The sequence below is a fragment of the Ranitomeya variabilis genome, chromosome 4 (assembly GCF_051348905.1).
Source record: "Ranitomeya variabilis isolate aRanVar5 chromosome 4, aRanVar5.hap1, whole genome shotgun sequence".
In the NCBI taxonomy this organism is placed as follows: Eukaryota; Metazoa; Chordata; class Amphibia; order Anura; family Dendrobatidae; genus Ranitomeya; species Ranitomeya variabilis.
Genome location: NC_135235.1, coordinates 106,242,369 through 106,267,081, shown reverse-complemented (window position 1 = coordinate 106,267,081; position 24,713 = coordinate 106,242,369). Strand labels below are relative to the sequence as shown.

The 24,713-nt window shown below is 43.1% G+C and overlaps 1 protein-coding gene across 15 annotated transcripts in view; it reads left to right on the top strand.

Moving 5' to 3' along the window:
- PPP3CB (protein phosphatase 3 catalytic subunit beta) overlaps positions 1-24,713 on the top strand; it is a 79,021-nt gene that overhangs the window by 19,883 nt on the left and 34,425 nt on the right. For all 15 annotated transcript variants that reach the window (XM_077259059.1, XM_077259058.1, XM_077259057.1 and 12 more), the window contains exons 2-9: positions 10,345-10,545; positions 10,666-10,790; positions 13,079-13,190; positions 18,564-18,709; positions 20,110-20,249; positions 20,379-20,456; positions 20,545-20,639; positions 21,322-21,447. In XM_077259059.1, coding sequence (XP_077115174.1) covers positions 10,345-10,545; positions 10,666-10,790; positions 13,079-13,190; positions 18,564-18,709; positions 20,110-20,249; positions 20,379-20,456; positions 20,545-20,639; positions 21,322-21,447 — 1,023 coding nt within the window. The remainder of the gene's footprint in view (positions 1-10,344; positions 10,546-10,665; positions 10,791-13,078; positions 13,191-18,563; positions 18,710-20,109; positions 20,250-20,378; positions 20,457-20,544; positions 20,640-21,321; positions 21,448-24,713) is intronic.

Below are 24,713 nucleotides of genomic sequence, written 5' to 3'. Positions count from 1 at the left end.
GTGCCTTTATTACCCACCTATGCTGCCGAAATACCTTTGTAAAGTTGCCGTTTTCTGCTGTCACTCACGCTGGTCTGGTCCTATGGGCGTGGTGACAGCGCTGTTTCTCCCCCAGAATCCTGCTCATCATTACGTTGGTGGCGTAGTGGTGTGCGCATGTCCAAAAGGCGAATCCACTGCCCAGGTGATGAAAAACAGCGCGATCTGTGCTATTCAGCCGTTTACCGGTGGGCGCGGCCATCTTTCCTGTGGCCGCGCGTGCGCAGATGGAGCGCTCTGCTGCCCGGGGCTTCAGGAAAATGGCCGCCGCGATCTCCCATCTGCGCACGCGCGGAATCCCCGGATGGTTAACAGTGTGGGGCTTCATCTTTTACCCCATTGGCACCTTGATCGTGTGGTCCTGATGTTTCCCATGGCAGTTCACTGCCAAATAACTGACTTGGATTTCCTGCGGAATTACCGTGGATTTACCGCAATTTTTTTTTGTGGATTTACACCTGCGGATTCCTAATATGGAACAGGTGTAAACCGCTGTGGAATCTGCACAAAAAATTGACATGCTGCGGAATAAACAATGCTACATTTCCGCCCGTTTTTTTCCGCAGCATGTGCACTGCGGATTTTGTTTTCCTTAGGTTTACATGGTACTGTAACCTCAGGGAAAACTGAGAATCCGCTGCGGCAATCCGCTGCGGATCCGTAGCAAAATCCGCAGCGTGTGCACATAGCCTCAACCTTCTAAAATGCTAACAAAATGAAACATTTTACAGATGGTGCTGAAGTGATGCAGACATGAGGGAAATGTTGTTTATTAATGTTTTTCTGTGGTATGACTATCTGGGTTAAAGGGATAATCATTTAAAGTTTGAAAATTGATATTTTTTTTTTACAGTTTGTCAAATTTCTGCTATTTTTATAAATTAATGCAAAACACATCAACCTAAATTCACCATTATCATAAAGTACAATGTGTCGCAAAAAAACAATCTCCAAAATCTGTGGGGTATGTTGAAGCTTTCCAGAGTAGTTACTACATAAAGTGACACTGGTCAGATAAGGAAAAAAAAATAAATAAAATGTTCAGTTCACTAAGGGTATGTTTCCACGGTCAGGAAATGCTGCTTGTTTGACGCTGCGCAGAGCTGCAGCGTCAAACAAGCAGTGTCCAGATGTTCCAGCATAGTGGAGGGGATTTTATGAAATCCCGTCTCCACTATGCGTGGAAACCCGCACGCGACGGCCCTGCGACTCCGGACATGCTGCGCGTCTTTTCAGATCGCAGCATGTCCGTACACCTTGCGGGGACGCAGCGTCCCCGCAAGGCATATCACAGGGCGCTATGGGAGAGAGCGATCATCCCGGATGTGAAGAGTTAACACATCCGGCATGATCGCGTCCCAGAAAGGGGGCGGGGCTTAGCGCCGAGCGGCTTCGCCGCTGCGGCGATACCGCCGGCCATCCTGACAGTGGAAACATACCCTAAGGGGTTAAGAATGGACACAATATGGACATGTTCAAGGGATGTGTGAATGTATTCTTATGTAGTAGCCCTTTTCAAATGAAGCTGTTTGTCCCATACATTTCTGCAACTAATCAGCCACACACATGGGAATATATCTTAAATACGGTGTATTGTGCTTAGAATCAGACAACTTCATATTGTGACACAATGTTGCTCCTGTTGCAGTCTGTGAGCGTGGAAACTCGCATATCAATTTGCATGAGTAATTTATGACATTACAAAACAGAACTATTTTACATTGAATCTATTTATAGAATCCGAAGTCAAACATCAAAGTGAATAAAACATGGCATTTCTTAGCGAATGAAGTCAAATATGTTTACTAATGTAGTAATGCTGGTACTAAAAAAAAAAAAAAGCAACCTTCTCTCCGTACCTTAGGAAATGCTCATGTTGGGCTTCGTTCAGATGACAGTGATTTTAATTTTTTTTTTTTTGCGCATAAAGACCGTCTGCGTGTCATCAGTGTTTGGTAATTGTTTTAGTTTTTATCACCACTGATTTTCCTGCATGAAAAGATAAATTGCAACACATACCTTACCTGAGATGTCTGGGAACAATGTTTTCCCTCCTCTGCGTTAGGACACGTGTTTCTTGTCAGTTACAATTTAGTTGTGTGCATGATAGTAAATTTCTAGTCTAATCCCAGTATCTGAATGGAATTTAGTCATATCAATATTGTTATGACTTGGTAGTAAAAGTGTAAGTCCCGCATGTTTTAAAATTTTCGGTAAAATTGGAAGAAATGCGCCTTTACACTCTGCTGCCAAACCACTGTCTCAGACTCTGACTTCTCAATTTCATTGACTTCTGTCTCCACTGCCCTGGTCACTACTGAGCATGTTCATAAAGTGCAGCACAGATTCATCTTGGCTAAAAGCTGAGATCCTTAGATCAGGAACGGAACAGACATTTATAGGACATTTCAGAACTTTCCCAAATTCTTATGAAAACATTTACAGCACATCCTGCTTTGTATTACTGTACCCAATTTATTATACAGGGTGGGCCATTTATATGGACACACCTAAATAAAATGGGAATGGTTGGTGATATCAACTTCCTGTTTGTGGCACATTAGTATATGGGAGGGGGAACTTTTCAAGATGGGTGGTGACCATGGCAGCCATTTTGAAGTCGGCCATTTTGGATCCAGCTTTATTTTTTCCAATGGGAAGAGGGTCATGTGACACATCAACCTTATTGAGAATTTCACAAGAAAAACAATTGTGTGCTTGGTTTTAGCATAACTTTATTCTTTCATGAGTTATTTACAAGTTTCTCTTTGTTTACAGCCATTGACATGTCGCAGAGGTTAACGTGAGGAGTGGATAGAAATTGTGTTGATGTCTGGTGAACGCAGTACCCGGGTCATTGCAGCAGATTTCAATGCAAGATACCCTACACAAGAAAGCTGTCACCATTCCCATTTTATTTAGGTGTATCCATATAAATGGCCCACCCAAAAAAGTTTGCCTCATCACTGAACATAATGTTCTGTGTAAACTGAGGGTCCTGTTCCGATTTTTGTTTTCCCCATTTAGCTCGCCGATCTGGGTCACCAACCATTCCCATTCCATATAAATGGCCCACCCGGTATATTTTAGGAGTCGGTCCAATTTATACCAACACAGATTCCACAGTCCTGTTTACACTGTACCATCTCAAACATTCATGGCTGAAATGAAAATCTGTCTACAGTATTTGTCAGCCACGTTTGCTTAGGACCACAAACAGGCTGTTCTTGCCGTTACTTAAACTCAAGTAAAAGTGAGTGGGGATTATGGAAACAGCGTAGCACAAGCCGCTCACCTGATCGTTTAAATTGTGTTCCTCTCTGGTTCGTTTAGGAACAATTTTGGCAAGCCTGACCTAAGCAGGATCTTTGCACATAGAATCTTCAATGGAAGCTGTAATCGGAAAATTATGACTTGTTCAAATGAGGTGCTTGTTAAATGTATTTTTGAGTAAAAAATAGAATTCTTGCAATTTTCACAGTGGCCACACTTCTAACTTCCTGTAGTTTCATGAAACACATGTACGTAGCCACAATGGTCAGGCCCCAACTTTATTTTGTTTTGAAGTGTCTAATGAGCCTGTGCAAGGGCCATTGTGAAAGAATGGAGAGCAGGGTCGGCTGTGACTGCCCATTGTGAATGTTGGATACTGTGCTCTCAGTTGTGTCTCATTGATCTCCTTGCACAGTGGAGTGTGATTACGAAGTCTGGGTGCACACGATTCTGAATTAGCAGGGTTTTGGATGCAGCACGTGTTCACTGCATCCAAAGCACTGCCGTCTATTGAACGCAGGTGAATCCAGTATATTCTATTGGTGAAATTTCTCTTGCGTAGACTCGCGTCTCTGCAAGAGAAATTGACATGCTGTGGTTTGGAAAGACACAACGCATGTCTGTCTCGGCGGGTGATCTGCGGGCGTCAGTCAGTACACACGTAGTGGACATGGGATTTCTCGAAATCCCATCCACTATGCTGTAACATTTGGACGCTGCATAAGTATACGGCGTCAAATCCGCAGCGATTTCTGATCGTGTGCACATACCCTTACACTTCTTCAGATTTCACCTCGCAGCAGCCAGTGAGGTGGAGGGACAGTAGAGCAGAACTGACCGCACTCTTGAGAGAAGAGCTGCAGAAGTGGTTGTAATGAAATGAAAAAAAAAAAAAAGTTGTGCTGTACCACCACCATCTTCTGCCCCTGTACACATCTGTGCTCCTGGCACCCTGTAATCACATCACTAATGAGAGCAGGCTTTGTCATTACATGTCTCACACTGAGAAACCTGCTCAAGGCTATTGTGAGAGTGTGTTGCTGCCTGCTTATGATTGGTCATCCTCATGCAGGGGAAGCAGTACACGCCCCCTAACACCCCTTGGAAAATATGACCTAAACTTTACTAGTTAATGTCTCCATAATTTAGAGGAGAAATGTAAAACATTATTATTTTTTTTTTTTTTACTTGTTTTTGCCGCCGATATTCCATGATTGAGCCAGTTTAACATGCTCAAACTGGTATAAGGTCCTCTATAAAGAAGAATTCCTAACAAAGTTTTTACCCTCGTAATATATTGCAATCATATTATTATATAGCCCTGTGTACTTACAATTGCTCATTTTACCTTTCTATCCAGCTAATACTTCTCTTTTCCATTAAATCTATGACTACAGTGATTTAAAAATTGACTAGCTGAATCCTACTAAACTCTTACATAGAAAAATGAAGTCAATTTTACCATCATCAAACACACTTGCAGGTGGGAGGGAGCAACTGGAATCATTTTTGCAAGATAAAGAGACTTCTGGTTTAGAGAAAAACTAACTGGGTAGAAAGGCAAAATTGGCAACTGTAAGTCCACAGTACTATATAAGGATTGCAATATACTAAGAGGATACAAACTTTAATGGGGGGAGGGCTTCTTTAACCCCTTTCTGCCCTCGGACGGAATACTACATCCGAGAGCAAGGACCCCAGCTTTGATGTGGGCTCCGGCTGTGAGCCCGCATCCAAGATGGGACATGTCAGCTGTGTTGAACAGCTGACATGTGCCCACAAGAGGCCTATTAACTAGTTAAATGCCGCTGTCAAACTGACAAGTGCACCGGTGACCCAGTCACGTGATCGGGGGTCATCGGCGCGTTGGCATAACAACCAGAGGTTTCCTTGAGACCTCTGTTGTTGTTGATGCCGGATTGCTATGAGCACTACCCTGTGGTCGGCGCTCATAGCAATGCTGTAATTCTGCTACATAGGGGAGATCTGAGCATCGTGTCTATGTAGCAGAGCCGATCAAGTTGTGAAGCATGCCAAAATAAAATAAAAAAAAAAAGTTTTTAGAAATATGAAAAAAATAATAAAATATAAAAGTTTAAATCACCCCCCCCCCCTTTCGCCCCATTCAAAATAAAACAATAAAAAAAATACACATTTGGTATCGCCGCTTTCAGAATCGCCCGATCTATCAATTAAAAAAGGATTAACCTGATCGCTAAACGGCGTAGCGATAAAAAAAAAAGTAAAAACGCCAGAATTAATGTCTTTTTGGTCGCCGCAACATTGCATTAATATGCAATAACGGGCGATCAAAAGAACGTATCTGCACTAAAATGGTATAACGTATATACTCGAGTATAAGCCGAGATTTTCAGCCCACTTTTTTGGGCTGAAAGTCCCCCTCTCGGCTTATACTCGAGTCATACCCAGGGGTCGGCAGGGGAGGGGGAGCGGGGGCTGTGTAATTATACTCACCTACTCCTGGCGCGGTCCCTGCAGGTCCCTGGCTTCCCGGCGCTGCAGTTTGAGAGGTCACATGGTACCGTTCATTACAGTAATGAATATGCGGCTCCACCTCCCATGGGGGCGGTTCCGCATATTCATTACTGTAATGAGCGGTAACGGTGACCGCTCACTACAGGAGGAAGCTGCGGCGCCAGGAGCAGGTAAGTATGACGGGGGGCAGTGCGCTATAGTTACCTGCTCCTCGTTCCACCGTCGGCGCCCCTGTGTCTTCTGCAGTGACGCCCAGGTCAGAGGGCGCGGTGATTCAATTAGTGCGCGCCGCCCTCTTTCTGATCGTCGGTGCAGAGGATGGGAAGACACAGCGGCGGTCAGCGGTGGAATGGGGAGCAAGTGACTATAGCAAGTGCCGGGGACCTGAGAGGTGAGTGTGTTGTTTTTTTTTTTTGTTTTTTTTTTTTTTTAAATCGCAGCAACAGCATATGGGGCATCTTATGTGGCCATGTGCAGCATGATATGGGGGCAAATATCTGTATGGGGCATCTTATGTGGCCATGTGCAGCATGATATGGGGGCAAATATCTGTATGGGGCATCTTATGTGGCCATGTGCAGCATGATATGGGGGCAAATGTCTGTATGGAGCATTTTATGGGGTCATAATCAACCTTTGTGCAGCATTATATGGGGCATATTTTAATATGGAGCATCTTATGGGGCCCATCATAAACTGTATGGAGCATTATATGGGGCTCCTGATTCAATGTGGATATTCAAAAACACTTAACCTACTGATGTCTCAATTAATTTTACTTTTATTGGTATCTATTTTTACTTTTGAAATTTACCAGTAGCTGCTGCATTTTCCACCCTCGAAATGACTCGAGTCATTAAGTTTTCCCAGTTTTTTGTGGCAAAATTAGGGGGGTCGGCTTATACTCGAGTATATACGGTAATTAAAAACGTCAGCTCGGTGCGCAAAAAATAAGCCCTCACCCAACCCCAGATCATGAAAAATAGAGACTAGTGATGAGCAAGTATACTCGTTGCTCAGGTGATCTCCGAGTATTTGTGACTGCTCGGAGATTTAGTTTTCGTTGCGGCAGCTGCATGATTTACGGCTGCTAGCCAGGCTGAATACATGTGAGGAAAGCCTGTTTGTTAGGGCATTCCCACATGTATTCAGGCTGTCCAGCTGAGGCACTGAAATCTAAATCTCCGAGCGCTAACAAATACTCGGAGCTCATCACTAATGGAGGCGCTGTTGGTATAGTAAAATGGCGCAATTTGTTTTTTTTTTTTTAGCCAACTTAGGAATTTTTTTTTTCACCACTTAGATAAAAAAGAACGTAGACATGTTTGGTGTCTATGAACTTGTAATTAGTGATGAGCGAGTATACTCATTTCTTGGGTTTTCCTGAGCACGCTCGTGTGGTGTCCGAGTATTTTAGTGCTCGGAGATTTAGGTTTCGTCGCCTCAACCTAGCAACCAGGCAACCCCCACATGTACTCAGGCGAGCTAGCAACTGTAAATCATGCAGCTGAGGTAACGAAAACTAAATCTCTGAGCAGTCACAAATACTCGGGGAAAACCTGAGCAACGAGTATACTCGCTCATAACTACTCGTAATGTCCTGGAGAATCATATTGGCAGGTCAGATTTAGGCCACGTTCACACGCTGCGGGTTCCTCTGCGGGTTAATCCCGCAGCGGAATTGAAAAAATCTGCAGGGCAAAACCGCTGCGGTTATCCCTGCAGATTATCGCGGTTTGTTCCGCGGTTTCCGCTGCGGGATTACTGCTGTACTATTGATGCTGCATATGCAGCAATATGCAGCATCAATAGTAATGTAAAAAATAATAAAAATTGGCTATACTCACCCTCCGATGTCCGGATCTCCCCGGCGCTGCAAGCGGCTGTGCCGACAAGGACCTTCGTGACGTCACGGTCATGTGACCGCGGCGTCATCACGGTCATGTGACCGCGACGTCACCACAGGTCCTGTTCGGCACAGCAACTGAGACCGGACGCCGCGGGCAGCGCTGAGAGGTGAGTATAGCATTATTTTTTATTTTCATTCTTTTTTTTACACCCAAATATGGTTCCCAGGGCCTGGAGGAGAGTCTCCTCTCCTCCACCCCGGGTACCATCTGCACATTATCCGCTTAACTTCCCGCAACGTGGGCACAGCCCCATGCGGGAAGTTAGCGGTTCAATGCATTTCTATGGGTGCAGAATCGCTGCGATTCTGCACCAAGAAGTGACATGCTCCTTCTTTTTTTCTGCAGAAAATCCGCGCGGATTTTCCACAGAAAAAAAGGATCGTCGGCACAGCGGGTTTTGTTTTCCATGTAGGTTACATTGAACTGTAACCTACATGGAAAAAGGATGCGGACCCGCAGCTGCAAAACAGCTGCGGGTCCGCAGCAAAACCCGCAGCGTGTGAACATAGCCTTAGCATTTAGTGAACCTAGCAAAAAAGCCAAACAAAAAACAAGTGTGAGATTGCACTTTTTTTGCAATTTCACCACACTTGGAATTTTTTCCCATTTTCGAGTACACGCCATGGTAAAACCAATGGTGTCGTTCAAAAGTACAACTCATCCTGCAAAAAACCAGCCCTCACATGGCCATATTGATGGAAAAATAAAGTTATGGCTCTGGGAAGGAGGGGAGCGAAAAATGAAAATGCAGAAATTAAAAAAAGCTGGAGTCATGAAGGGGTTAAAGGGAACTGGTTAGCTGATCAGTTATTTCAAATAGTAATCATTGGGGTATTCTAGAACCAAGAACTTGTTAGCTAAACCTAAGGCTACTTTCACACTAGCGTCGTGCACTGCACGCCGCTATGCGTCGTTTTGTAGAAAAAAACGCATCCTGCAAAAGTGCTTGCAGGATGCGTTTTTTCTCCATTGACTTGCATTAGTGACGCATTGCCACACGTCGCAACCGTCGTGCGACTGTTGCGTCGGACTGTCGCCACCAAAAAACGTTGCATGTAACGTTTTTTGGTGCGTCGTGTCTGCCATTTCCGACCGCGCATGCGCGGCCGGAACTCCGCCTCCCCGCACCTCACAATGGGGCAGCGGATGCGTTGAAAAACAGCATCCGCTGCCCCCGTTGTGCAGCGCTTCCACAGCTAGCGTCGGTGCGCTGCAACGTCGCTTTGCGACATGCAGTGCACGACACTAATGTGAAAGTAGCCTAATACCCTAATTTCTTTATAAATGTTTGTTTGCTTTAATACCTAATCCAAAACCAGTGAGAGTGAAATTTATATAAAACACCTAAATATTACAGAAACACGCGCAATAAAATCTGTAGGAAGACAAGAAAACCTTATGTTGCCTCGGAAATAAAATAACTCCTCTACGTATCAAAGACCATGATCACCAATATATGGTATATTGTATATGATGCCGTACGTGGCTGTGCAGTTAGTCCATATGATCTCGGTAACGGCACTATGTAGATTATATATCTTTTCCTAGTTTTTAAGGCCAGGGTATAGCTATATACTTGAGGGAGTCTCCGTATATTATCCAAAAGGTGAAAATAGAATTAAAAATAAGTAGAAATATGTGGTGGTCCCAAGTTACAAATACACTTTTCTCAATGAGAAAGGGAGATGCCATATACAATGCGGTGCTCACACGTCTCAAAGGCTGACCCTAGAAAACCCTAAAGCTAATATGCCCTGGGAAGAATCAGTCATTCAAAGTGAACCATCCGTATAGTGCATGTAATCTGCAGTGTAGCTAAAGTGGATCACTTGCACCGTAATAGAGATAAATTATGGCTATTTATGGTGGGTACAAAAAGGTATGCAAGTCCTGGAGCTTCAGTTCCTTGCGTTCTATGCCATCATATCTCCCCCGCTCTTCCTTTCCTTCAAGGAGATCATCTGTGGGCTCAATGAGGGTTAGAAACCTGTCGGCTTATTCTGACTCCGGCTGCGTTATTTGAGTCCTGTATGTTTTACTTTGAAAAGCTTCAGCCTTTTCAGAGAAAACCTACTTTGAAAAGCCAGATGGTGATGAGGCATCTCGGATGTCCCGTTAAAGGACTTTCTCCCACTAGCTCCACTACACTAACATGTATATCCCTATGTATGTGTATAGTGAGAGACCCTGTCAGTCATATGGAGCGAAGCCATCAGGGAACTGATTTGATTTAGTCATCCGAGAAGCATCGTCCCTGGCTTTAACAGTGATTTCTCCGAAACGTCTGCGTAGTTTCATAGTAAAGCATACTGCTGGAATACCGCAGCCAGAATTTTGTCTCCTGCTGCCTGGGGCTTCCCTTCTAATGGTTTGTGCAGCTGTTTTATTGGTGAAAAACCTAGTGCTAAATCCTGGGGGTATGGGCATAAATGTGATCTCTGATAATAGCCCAAATAACATTACTCTGACTGCATCACCTGGTACCTGGCTTCAGATGGCTGAAGCTGCTGCGCTCTCCTTTCCTTAGTAGTTTTTGTTTTTCCTGTGTTTTCTGTTGGTAAGTTAGGTTTAGTCCTGTGCTTTTTGGGTGTTTAACTATAAATTAAAAGCCATTTTCTTTTTGCAGCTGTCCCTTTTCCTCCAACACACCGATTAACATCCGAAGAAGTATTTGATATTGATGGAAAACCTAGAGTGGACGTTTTGAAGAACCACTTAATAAAAGAAGGTCGGGTAGATGAAGAAATTGCACTTCGGATCATCAATGAGGGTGCCGCAATTTTACGGAGAGAAAAGACGATGATAGAAGTTGAAGCACCTATAACAGGTGAAGATTTTACTTTTACATGAACCAGCAGTCAGGGATTAACATGTTTTTTTTTTTTTGTTTTTATTTTTGCCTGCGTGTCTGATCACAATCTGACTTTGTTTCCTACCTTTTCTCCAGTTTGCGGTGATATTCATGGGCAGTTTTTTGACTTGATGAAGTTGTTTGAAGTAGGAGGATCGCCAGCGAACACGAGATACCTCTTCTTGGGCGACTATGTAGACAGAGGGTATTTTAGTATAGAGGTAAATCTTTTTGTATCTCAGTATGACTTTATAAAATTCAGTATTGGCATGCACGTGTTATGATAAATTGTACTGTCTATACCAGCTTAACCCCTTAATGACCAAGCCAATTTTTACAATTCTGACCACTGTCACTTTGAGGTTATAGCTCTGGAACGCTTCAACGGATCCCACTGAATCTGAGATTTTTTTTTTTCTCTCCACATATTGTACTTCATGTTAGTGGTAAAATTTCTTCGATATAACTTGCCTTTATTTATGAAAAAAATGGAAATTTGGTAAAAATTTTGCAATTTTCAAACTTTTAATTTTTGTACCCTTAAATCAGAGACATACAAAATAGTTAATAGTTTATTTTTACAAGGGTATCGAGAGAAAATGGACAAGAAAATTTGTTGTGCAATTTCTCCTGAGTACGCCAATACCCTGTATGTGGGGGAAAGCCACTGCTTGGGCGCATGGCAGGGCTCAGAAGATAGGGAGCACCGTTGGACTTTTTGAACGAGAAATTGGCTGGAATCAGTGGTGGCACTATGTCGCGTTTGGAGACCCCGATGTGCCTAAACAGTGGGACCCCCCAATTCTAACTCCAGCCCTAACCCCAACACACCCCTAATCCCAACCCTAACCACAAACCTAACCCTTACACACCTCTAACCGTAATACCAACCTTAACCGTAATCGCAACCTTAACCACATCCCTAACTTTAGACCAACCCACTCTAGCTTAACTCTAACCCTAATGAAAAAATGGAAATAAATATATATTTATTTCATTATTTTTCCCTAACTAAGGGGGTGATAAAGATAGGTTTTATTTACTTTTTTTTTTTTTTTTAATCACTGTGATAGGGTCTACCACAGTGATCAAAATGAACCAATAGGAAAATTTTTCCTATTGATGTGGGATGCCGGCTGGCAGATCTCTGCATGCGCCCGCCATTTTCTTCCTTGAAGACACTGATGGCCTTGGGGACATCACGGGGAGGGGTGGGTGTCGGGCGACCCTATTTCTCTCCACTGGGAAATCTGCCTTTTTTTTGCCGAGACCCTGGAGAAATTCCGAGTCTGGGGGGCGCTATACCCTTATTTCTCAGCGCCGTTAAAAAGCGGCGCTGTGGTTTAAGTACCCTTTACTGCTGCTCTTAAAAGGCGTATCGATGGTCGTTAAGGCGTTAAAGTGGTAAGTTTTCAGGTCCTGTTGATTACTGTATTTGTGTAGTATAGGAGATTAGTTGTGGAGACTATGTAGCAGTAAGCATTGCACACTCTGCCAAGTATTCTTTTATTTGAATGCAGCTTTGCATATATAGTGGTGTACTACGCATGTCTGCCCCTAGTATATCATGGAAAGCTTTCTTTGTGGGCTTAGACCACGGCTACACATCAATCCTGCTATTACAGGGGCAATCTGCTTTTCAGTTGTCGCTCTACTGGAAAGAGTGAATGATCCTTTAGGGCTTGAAGCGCTCTTTGGTGCAGTGATAGATTTGGGGTAATCACAGAACACATGTTCAGGCGTTTTATGTAAATAATGCTTACAGGGCATATTCCTTACATTACAACTTTATATAAAAAGATCTACTCAACATCAGTGTTTTTTAAACTTTTTATACTTTGTCCTAATTAATTAATTTAGATGCCATTGAACAAATACTACTGCCATACATCACATACCATTGTGTCTCCACCGAAGCATTAAACAAAATCTATAGTACATTACCTCTGGTCACAGCGTTCCCCCTTCCCACCTGCCCCCCACTGGTAGCTGCTGATCATTGCAGGGAGAATCCAATGAAAGTATACCAGGTTTAGGTATTTCACCTCCTTCTGCACTGACAAAACACAGCCGGTATTATCTGCACAGTCCCTGATTGTGTTTGTGCGGACCATCAACAGGGATCCGTGCATCTCTCCATAACATGCTGAGTAGCCTTCTAAATGCTGTATTTTTCTGACTATACGACAGACCTAACTATAGGACGCACCTGGGTTTATACAAAAGAGAAATTGGGAAACAAACTCCTTGGGTCGGATTCACACATTCGTGCTTCACAGCTTGAGTACTGACCGCGATGAACAAAAGGGCTGTGGGTAACCTGACTGAGATGAACTATATACGTATATATTTGAGGGTGTTGAGTTGGAGTTAGAAGACCTACGCCAAATGCTAAGAATCAAGCAGTGCAGACGTGCGGCACCAAAGATGCCAACTGGGCCACAGAAAACTGCGTTAATAATTTTGAAAAAATTAAGTTGGATGGTTTACTTATTTCTTTTCCTAACAGTGCGTGTTATATCTATGGGTCCTGAAGATTCTGTATCCCAATACGCTCTTTCTTTTAAGAGGCAATCATGAATGCAGGCACCTTACAGAATATTTCACTTTTAAACAAGAATGTAAGTAAGAACCCCCTGCGGTATGTTACTTTCTTTTGGGATGCATGTTATTATTTTGAATATTAGACTTTGCAAACTTCTCAATTCCTATTATAAGCACTGTTGTATTAATGATCACGTACAGCAGCAGACATGGCTTACAACATCTTTCAGAGTGGTTTGCTGTAGTGAAGGATAATCACAAAGTACACAATTTTAATTGTTTTTGTGTTACTTGGGACTGAAAATGTGTTGCGCTTTTCTTAGTACACTGCTTAAAAAAAATAAAGGAACACTAAAATCCCACATCCTAGATATCACTGAATGAAATATTCCAGTTGTAAATCTTTATTCATTACATAGTGGAATGAGTTGAGAACAACAAAACCTAAAAATGATCAACGTAAATCACAACTAATATCCCACGGAGGTCTGGAGTTGGAATGATGCTCAAAATCAAAGTGGAAAATGAAGTTACAGGATGATCCAACTTCAGTGGAAATGCCTCAAAACAAGGAAATGATGCTCAGTAGTGTGTGTGTGTGTGGCCTCCACGTGCCTGTATGACCTCCCTACAACGTCTGATGAGGCGGCGGATGGTCTCCTGAGGGATCTCTTCCCAGACCTGGACTAAAGCATCTGCCAACTCCTGGACAGTCTGTGGTGCAACGTGACGTTGGTGGATGGTGCGAGACATGATGTCCCAGATGTGTTCAGTCGGATTCAGGTCTGGGGAACGAGTGGGCTAGTCCATAGCTACAATGCCTTCATCTTGCAGGAACTACTGAAACACTCCAGCCACATGAGGAACCCAGGGCCAACCGCATCCAACCCAGGATCTCATCTCGGTACCTAATGGCAGTCAGGCTACCTCTGGTGAGCACATGGAGGGCTGTACGGCCCTCCAACGAAATGCCACCCCACACCATTACTGACCCACTGCCAAACCGGTCATGCTGAAGGATGTTGCAGGCAGCAGATCGCTCTCCACAGCGTCTCCAGACTCTGTCACATTTGTCACATGTGCTCCGTGTGAACCTGCTTTCATCTGTGAAGAGCACAGGGAGCCAGTGGCGAATTTGCCAATTCTAGTGTTCTGTGGCAAATGCCAAGCATCCTGCACAGTGTTGGGCTGTCAGCACAACCCCCATCTGTGGACGTCGGGCAAGCAGACCATCCTCAAGTAGTCGGTTTCTAACCGTTTGTGCAGACACATGCACATTTGTGGCCTGCTAGAGGTCATTTCGCAGGGCTCTGGCAGTGCTCCTCCTGTTTCTCCTTGCACAAAGGCTGAGGTAGCGGTCCTGCTGCTGGGTTGTAGCCCTCCTACGGCCCCCTCGACATCTCCTGGTGTACTGGCGTGTCTCTGGTGGCGCCTCCAGCCTCTGGACACTACGCTGACAGACACAGCAAACCTCCTTGCCACAGCTCACATTGATGTGCCATCCTGGATGAGCTGCACTACCTGAGCCACTTGTGTGGGTTGTAGAGTTCGTCTCATGCTACCACGAGTGTGAAAGTACAACCAACATTCAAAAGTGACCAAAACATCAGCCAGAAAGCATTGGTACTGAGATGTGGTCTGTGGTCCCCACCTGCAGAACCACTCCTTTGTGTGTCTCGATAATTGCCATAAATTTCCATCTGTTGTCTATTCCATTTGCACAACAACATGTGAAATTGATTGTCAATCAGAGTTGCTCCCTAAGTGGGCAGTTTGATTTCACAGAAGTTTTGATTTACTAGGAGTTATATTCTGTTGTTGAAGTGTTCCCTTTATTTTTTTTTGAGCAGTGTATTTGCAGGATCTCCTACATTGTTGGAGGCTCACTACTGTGGGTAGTGGCCGTATCCGGTATTACAGTTTACTGCCACTTCTTCCTTTTCAAGTTAGTGTGACTGAACTGTATTACCAGGCACAATTGCTTCTGAACTATGGAGCTAAACTTGGTAATCATTAAAGCGTTGCCACTTATCGAAGTGTTACAACCCATTGGATCAGCTGATCATGGGAATGTTGAGTCTGAATCCTGATGATCTAAGGGCGCAGTCAGACGGCTGTATTACTTGTGCTAGGGTAGCATATAGCTCCTCTCCTCGAGAACTGATTGCCAGTCCAAGGATTGCAATGGAGTAATATGGCCATCTGACTATTTCCTAATACGGATAGCCTATCTTACTAATGGGTCATAAATTTTAAAGTCCCAGGTAAGTCTTTCAACATTACATTCTGACAACACAAAATCAATCGTGGCTGTAGCTTACTCATCTCCAGTGTTTAGGATGGAGCTGTATGGTTACATGTACCCTGCGTCTCAGCCGTCTACACTGACGCAGCGCACAAAGCATGTGATTCTGCAGCACAACAGGACGCAGCATGGCTGTGTCACTGCATTGCATTCACTGTTCAACCTTAACCCCCCTTTCAAGAAGTATTTAAATGACACTAAAGCACCACTCCAGGGTTTTTTTTTTTAAATTTTTCAAATATATATATATATATATATATATATATATATATATATATATATATATATATATATATATATATATATATATATATATATATATTTTACTGATGTAGTGGTGTCAGTTATCGAAGTTCCCTGCACCTAGTAATGTACTTACCAGCTGCAGTCTTCATCTTTTATTAGTGCCGCTGCTCTGGTCGATCTTTTTCAGGTTCAAAGTAGTAATTACAGCACTTCTGTGGATGGTATCCAAGTAGGATCCATGTAAATTTTGTTAAAAAAAAAAAAAAATCTTGGGTAAATTTTGAAAGAGCTTACCGTAATTTTGTGTGCAGGCCGTCCAAAAATGAAAGATGTTTCGGTCTTCTAATGACCTTCATCAGTCAGACAGATGTTGGTGCTTTAAACGGAGGAAGGGAAAACGTAAAAAATTGTCGCCTTAATAAATTTTGTAGAAAATCATGGATCTCTAAGAGATGCTTATGCATGTGAAGCCTACTGCATGGGCTCCTAGGCCAATTTCACAGTAAGTTTTAATCTCCTTTCTGATCTACATTAAGGGGTTTGGAATAGCACTGCATAAAAAGATTCAGAATAGGCAAAAAAAAAAAAAAAAAAAGCAGGAAAAGTCAGCTCATCGCAGTTGCCTGGTCTGTCTTGAACATGAAATGAACATTGCTGCCACCAGTGATGCTGATCAGAAGTAAGTACGGTAGTAAGGAATCCAGCTCAATGGTATAAAAGCTTCAGCTCAATTTATTATTATTTATTTATTAGATTAACCTCTTCCTGTGCATGCATGTCTAGAGGTTTTGATTGTGTAGAAATAAAGCTGAAGATTTTATACCGTTGAGCAGGATTCCTCTTACTGCATTCAGATTGAGCCCGCTACAAAGCCATCGATTCTAAAGGGTGCAACGTCTGACTCGAGTTGACTTTTTTCCTACAGTGTTCATCTTTTAGGCCATTATTATCAAATTGCCAAAGGCAAAAAAAATCCCTAACTAAAGACTATGAAAATGTAACTTTTATTTTCACTATTAATAGGAATACTAGATTAAAATTTGCCGATGTCCGTATGTGGTTTGGACACATTGGGGGATAACAATCTTTCTCTTACTTCATTGGTAGTCTATGATATGTTCCCCAATTACACAAACTTGTATTTACATGCAGATCAGTGTAGCCGAAAACCTACACTATATCCTATATTTTTATATTCGTTATCCACATATCTGACTAGCGCTATTAAGAAACAGTCCTAAGCCTCCCCTTGTACAGGTTTGTGTGATTGGGTATGTATCATGGACTACCAATGAAGCAATAGAAATATATTGTTGTTGTTCCCTAATTTGTCCAAATCAAATACTGGCCTTTGCAAATTTTAATCTGTTGTTCCTATTAATAGTGTAAATAAAAGTTACATTTTAATAGTCTTTAGGGATTTTTTTGCCTTTTGGCAATTTGATGATAATTGTCTTTACCCTACGCTGACTCATTGAACAGCATAGTTTAATCTCTCCATCTTTTAGGCCAGACAAAATAATGCAGTAGATGAGTTTCTGATTGACAAAAAAGTCTAACAGACTCCATTTGAACTCTCTTTGCCTCATTGTGCTGAATGCCTTTGGGGTTTTCAGCTGAATCATATTTTTTTTTGGCGCTTCAAACAGAAGACCCCTATGGAAATGGGCAAAGCAGACCCAAGAGTGGTGTGACACAAGCCTGAGCCAAAGGATTTCTATCTGTATAGTTACATCTCGATCTTAGAATAGATGGAAGTGAAATCTAGAAAGTGGCGTTGGTATTGGAGATTTAAATGCAGCCTTGGTAAGATATGTGATAAACTGGTTTTTATTTAGCCTTGCCTTCTCCCTGGAATTAATACTGTGGGTAAACGTGGATTTTTAAGTGGCTGTTTTTCCCCAAAGTTTCGAGACCCTACCCACATTATTATTATTATTATTATTATTATTACTATTATAGTGCCACGTATTCCATGGCGCTTTACATGTGAGGAGTGGTATACATAGTAAAAACAAGTACAATAATCTTAAACAATGCAAGTCATGACTGGCACAGTAGGAGAGGGGACACTGCCCGCGAGGGCTCACAATCTACAAGGGATGGGTGAAGATACAATAGGTGAGGGCAGAGCTGGTCGGGCGGAGCTGGTTAATCGGTGGTTACTGCAGGTTGTAGGCTTGTCGGAAGAGGTAGGTCTTCAGGTTCTTTTTGAAGGTTTCAATGGTAGGTGAGAGTCTAATATGTTGTGGTAGAGAGTTCCAGAGTAGGGGGGATGCGCGAGAGAAATCTTGTATGCGATTGTGGGAAGAGGAGATAAGAGGGGAGTAGAGAAGGAGATCTTGTGAAAATAGGAGGTTGCGTGCAGGAAAGTACTGGGAGACGAGGTCACAGATGTATGGACGAGACAGGTTGTGGATGGCTTTGCATGTCATGGTTTGGGTTTTGTTCTCTGAGTCTCTGGGCGATGGGGAGTCAGTGAAGGGATTGACAGAGGGGAGAGGCCGGGGAATAGCGGGGGGACAGGTGGATTACTTGGACAGCATAGTTTAGAATAGATTGGAGGGGTGTGAGTGTTCAAGGGGAGGCCACAGAGCAGGAGGTTGCAGTAGTCAAGGCGGGAGATGATGAGTTTTAGTTAACCAGGATTCCCTGCTGTCTTCTTGCAGGCCTCTTTCTCCAAGTATTGATAGTGGTGAGCGGTTCTGGAATATGTACATGAACTCTCCTGGTGTAAATAGGGGCATCCTATGTGATAGACATCTTAAAAATTGGCATGATGTGATTGGTGGTCTTTTAAACTTGTTTGCAGAAAATTCCTTCTTTTATGTCAGCGCAAACCCTATTCTTTTTGTTTCATGACAGAAATTGTGTGATAATTAGTTGTTTTTTTTTTTAGGTAAAATAAAATATTCAGAAAGAGTTTATGAAGCCTGTATGGAAGCATTTGATTGTCTTCCCTTAGCTGCACTTTTAAACCAACAATTTCTTTGTGTCCATGGGGGACTATCTCCAGAAATACACACGTTAGATGACATTAAAAGAGTGAGTATCTTCAGAATCATGAAATATTATGTAAGCTATAACAATAAATGAATGTGGGTTTGTGTGTATTTGTGGTTTTTTTTGTCTCTTGCACTCAAGAATGTTGTCTCCTACCCTTATCTCCAAAGTATAAGTCACCTGGCAATTCCAAGTTTGTAAACTCAGGTGATGCTCACTCTCCCAGTGTGCGGTGCTGTGCCTCTGTCACAACTAGAGAGGAGCGAATTTGTGCAAGTCCTTGCAGCTTATTTGGTAAGCTATAGAACTTACCGAATAAGCTGCAGAGGGAACTCTGCTTCCTGGTGCGCTCCTGCTGATCCTCTGTTCGGCTCCACATCTGCATGTGTCGTGGCTGTGTGACAGGCATGACACATGCGCAGAGATCCTGTGTGGTGGGCTCTCCATGTATGTGTTGTGCCTGTCACACAGCCGCGACACATGCTGCTGCGGAACCGAACAGCTGATCAGGCGGCGCGTTCCCTCTGCAGCTTATTCGGTAAGTGCTATAGCTTGCCGAATAAGCAGGGACCCGAGCAAATTTGCTCCACTTTAGTCACAACTACAGCACATGTCTGCGCTCTGTCACTGGCTGCAGCGGTCACGTAGGCCATAGTTGTGATGTCATTGCTGGATTCTTAACCAAGACCAAGGCAGCAGTGAGCAATAAGAAGTTATTTTTACCTAATGGAATCTAATGGTAATGGAAATCCCAGAAAACCTTTTAAACTACATTTGCATGAAAAAAAACAAAACAATAACAACTATTTGTAAAGTTACGCCCTTTTTTGTAGGTGCAGCTGTCCGGGGTTTTTTTTTTTGTGGGATGAGCACTTAGGGCTGCATATAAATTTTTTTTTAATTATGCTTAATGGAGCAATATCCAGGAGCAGCCACTAAACTCAATGATGAAGTGATGCTGCTCTGTGCGCTGTTTTACATGTGGCCAGTGGTGGACCTGCTTGCTGGTGACCGATGGGTGTCTGACACCACGCACGCACGCACGCACGCACACACCTCTACGCCAGTGTGTTATTTTTTACTTTATGCTAGGACATGGATATTAAAGCAGCAGAGAACCTTCTTGAGGAGTTGTTTTCCAACTTCTTCTTTCCAGTCACACAGGTTTGGCTAATCTAATCGTAAACTGTGTTTTGGTTTCTAGTGGTAAACAGCATTTTGGTTGACAAAATAGACGACCTTTCTCTATCACAATCCTGAAGAAAGTCTGGGTGACTGATAAAACGTCTCAACCACATACAATCTGTCCTGCTTTTGGCCTTTATTTACCCCAAGCCCTGTATGTAATAGATTGTTTGCCTGTGCAATAAAAACCTATTTGCTGACTTGTTAACTCTAATGCCGCAGTATTGTAACGCGCATGCCCTCTAATCTGGTTGTAGTTAGACAGGTTCAAGGAACCTCCAGCGTTTGGCCCCATGTGTGACTTGTTGTGGTCGGACCCTTCTGAAGATTTTGGTAACGAGAAGTCGCAAGAACACTTCAGTCATAACACGGTCAGAGGATGCTCTTACTTCTATAGGTATGTTACCTTTTTAGAATGTTTAGGGGTGGGGTTCAAAACGTTAATAAAAAATTGTTTGAAAAAGAAGGTTTAGGGGCTTCATAATGTGGACTGAATATCAATAAATTATTAATATTCTTATTTCAGTTACCCAGCTGTTTGTGAGTTTTTGCTGACTAACAATCTGCTGTCAATTATCCGGGCGCATGAAGCACAAGATGCTGGGTAAGACTGTGGAGTGTTAGCTTGTTTTTTTTACTGATATGGTTTCAGTTTTTGCTTGATCTCATATTTTTTATTTTTGTCACTGCAGTTATCGAATGTACAGAAAAAGTCAAACAACGGGGTTTCCTTCTTTAATAACGATATTTTCAGCTCCTAACTACTTAGATGTCTATAACAATAAAGGTATGCTTATGTTTTTCTGTATTGAGTATTCACTTTTCCACTCACTTAGCAAGTTATAAAAAATGATTAATATCATTAGTGCCAATAACGGTTCTAGCTTTCACCCGCATCCAGCATGATGGATCTAGTTGCATATTTTTTTTTTTAAAGCTGTTGCCCAATACCTGGGTAACTCCTCTTTTTAAATAAAGTGGGTCCCTTTTTATGAAATATAAAATCAGAGCATAATCTGTCCTCCCGTGCTGACGCAGTTCCAGCCATGTTGGCGCCGGGCCTCATGTGACAGTGACGTTACTTTAGCTCTGCAGCCAATCAGCGGCTGCTATTTTACTGCTGTGCACTCGATCTTTCGTCCAAACCTCGGACAAATTGAAGTTGTGTGAGTGCATCAGCCTTGACCGTTGATTTGTTGCAATCCCCATGTATTATAACCATGTCATGTGAGCCCCAGCAACAACATCGCTAGAACGGCACCAATACACGGGAGGTGAGTATGTTGTTTTTATTTTATAAGTGTGGTTGCTTTATTTAAAATGTTGTTGTCCAGGTAGTGGATAACCCCTATTAAAACTGTCTACTGCTTATTCCTTGTCGAATGATAAAAGTATAAAATTGAATAATTAACCTAAAAACAAGCTATAACAATGATTGTCTTTAATGATTTTCCCCACTCGCATTATAGCTGCTGTATTAAAATATGAAAATAATGTGATGAATATCCGACAGTTCAACTGCTCCCCACACCCGTACTGGCTGCCGAACTTCATGGATGTCTTCACTTGGTCTTTGCCATTTGTCGGTGAAAAAGGTATAGCACTTATTTCTGCATTTTAAATAACCACAACATTGTGGGTGAAAAGTGTCAACCAATCCACCTATATATAACAGATATAAATATTTCAATTCATCTTTATCTCTGATTGCCTATTATCTGCTTTATGTCCTCACCATCTACTTAATACAGGCAGATACTATGACTTGCAAATCTTCCTTTACCTTCATGGCCTTCTGCATGTTCATATTATTTCATTTTGATAGCAACCCATGTAATTGCAATATGTCCTTTTACCTGGATAGTTTTCAATAGAGGCACAAGGGATCCACTCTATATAGGGCAGGGGTCCCCAACCGGTAGCTCAGAAGCCACATGACCTTTTTACACCTGTGGATTTGACTGACAGTGGTAGTCAATGGATATAGAAACGCTGCAGATCCGCAAAAAGAATTGACATGCTGCGGAAAATAAAACGCTGAGAATACGTGCAGAATTTTACTCAGCATGTGCACGCCAATTCTGGATTCCTATTGATTATCATTGCCTGAGCTCTATTTGCGGATTTGGTGCAAATCCGCACGGAAAAAACTCTCCGGATCCGCAACAAAATCCACAACGTGTGCACATAGCTTTAGTCTCCTTGCTTTCTTGGACTTTTTTTTAGAGAATATGAATGATAACACCAAAACTTGTACTCCACTCATGGTCAGTGTTTGAGTGAAGCCATTTATTGTCAAACTTCAGTGTTTTCTCTGTTTAAATCCTAATGGCAACCCAAAACATCAGAGAGAGAGAGAAAAAATTTGGGATAAACTTATAACAACCTTTGACACAGTGTAAGAATGAATGTGGCCCATGGATTTATGTCTTTCTACATATACCGTATATACTCGAGTATAAGCTGACCCGAGTATAAGCCGAGGCACCTACTTTTGCCATGGAAAACTGGGTAAGCTTATTGACTCGAGTATAAGCCAGGTATGTATTGTCCCCTCATCCCTGTCCTGGTATGAATGCCTCTCAGTTCCGTCCCTGTATGCATGCCTCTTTATTCCCTATCCCTGTGTGCATGTTTCCTATTGAAAAAATAAAAAAAGACCTCATAGTCACCTACCTGCGCGCCCTGGGTGCTGGCACTGCATCTCGTTCTGGCCCTATGGGAGTGGAGACGCGTCCGTATTCATCACCTTGAGTGGTACCACGTGACCGCTGAGCACAGGAAGAGCTGCAGGCAGGCACCGGCGGTCGGAACGAGATGCAGTGCCAGCACCCAGGGCGCGCAGGTAGTATGATGTGTGCGCCGGCTCCTGGCATCCGCCGACCCCCAACCCCCTCACCGGATTTTTCAGCTCAAAAACATGTGCTGAAAAACTTGGCTTATACATGAGTATATATAGTTTCTTATTTCTGAAGACAGAATTATTTTCCTTGTGTTTATTTCTTTAGGAATCTCATGAATACATTCATAACTGAATGTAACCAAATCAGAGTGTCATTACGCGGTGTGCTACTATCGATACTGACATTGTGTTGAGTTTTGTTTATACCTTTTTAGGGATAATGTGCGCAACAAAATGCAGTGAAAGAGTATTCGCCAATATGAGCTGTCAGGAGAGCATCTGTATAGCAAATTTCCTTTTCCACATTGCATAGGAATGCTGCTATTTTTTTTTTTTTTTTTTTCTATTGCTTGTTGGGCTTGTGTGTGAAGTTTTTTTAACTGTTTTGCAAGTGAAAATCCACCTATCCGCGTACACAGACTGCGGTGTTTTAGAGAAAACCTACTTGGAGCCTACTACCTGTGCTAGCCTTGGATTATGTGTCGTAGGCTACTTTCACACTAGCGTCGTACGACGCACGTCGCAATGTTATGTACCGACGCATACTGTGGAAAAAAAAACTACGGGGGCAGCGGATGCAGTTTTACAACGCAACCGCTGCCCCATTGTAAGGTCCGGGGAGGAGGGGGCGGAGTTCGTGCCGCGCATGCGCGGTCAGAAATGGCAGACACGATGCACGAAAAAACGTTACATGTAACTTTTTATTGTGCCGACGGTCCGCCACAACACGACGCACGACGGATGCAACGTGTGGCAATCCGTCGCAATGCGTCGCTAATGCAAGTGTATGGAGAAAAAATGCATCCTGTGGGCAATTTTGCAGGATGCGTTTTTTCTCCAAAACGACGCATTGCGACGTGCGTCGTACGACGCTAGTGTGAAAGCACCCTTAAATGAGCTAATCAGAGACAGGCACCTTTGCATCATCTCCCTATACACACACATAAGGGAGAGCATGAACCGTCTGAAGGAGCGAGGCAGGGAGAATCCATTGGGGACCTGCCTCAGACCGGTAATCTGAGATGCATAGAGAACAGGCAGTGCTTTCTCTGAAACGCTGCGGCTTGTCTGAATGCGGCACCCAAGGCTGTAATATCGCAGCCAGTGTTTGATTCACGCCCATGTTCTGGCAGCAGGAATCGGATGACGGCTTTCCTTTCCTTATACTATTCAATTTGTATTTTAATATAAAATACCGTATTTTTCGGACTATAAGACGCACCGGACTATAAGGCGCTCCCAGGTTTTAGAGGTGGAAAATAGGGAAAAAAATATTTGAAGCAAAAAAATGTGGTAAAATATTTAATAACATAAATAACATACTATTATATGTGGTGTTATTATATATAATAGTATGTTATTATGTTGGAAGCTGCGGGACCAGTTTGGTGTCTGTGAAGTACTATATGAAGATGCTGGAGGGTGAGTATAAGAATGGGGGCACAGGGCTTATATTGAAAGTACCACTCCAGCACTGCAAAATAACACTGGAGTGCGGCTTTAAAATCCCATGGGAGAACTATAACTCCCAGCATGTCCTGCAGATCCTGTGACGTGCTGGGAGTTATAGTTCACCAAAGGAGTGGCAGAGTGCTTTATTGTGTTTTGTAAAGACTAACCTCTTAATTGTGGCAGCCAGCCACACTGTGGTGAGGTAAAAGCATCCCATGACTGCACACACAGAGCCCTCCCTCTTGTTGCCTTTCCACAGCACAGGTTATAAGAGGAAGCCTGCAGATTCTAGTGAGGAGTCTGAAGGACCTGTGATGATGTCAACAAGAGGGAGGGCTCTGAGCTGCCATGTGATGCTCCAGCCCGCCCACTCCTGACATCACACAGGTCCTCCTTGTGCACAGCACTCAGCGTCCAGCCCAGGCAGGTACACAGCGATCTCCTCTCCCCTGGCCCCTGCTGCTGCTGCCTCCTCCTCCCCCAGACACACAGATCTCCCCAGCTGCT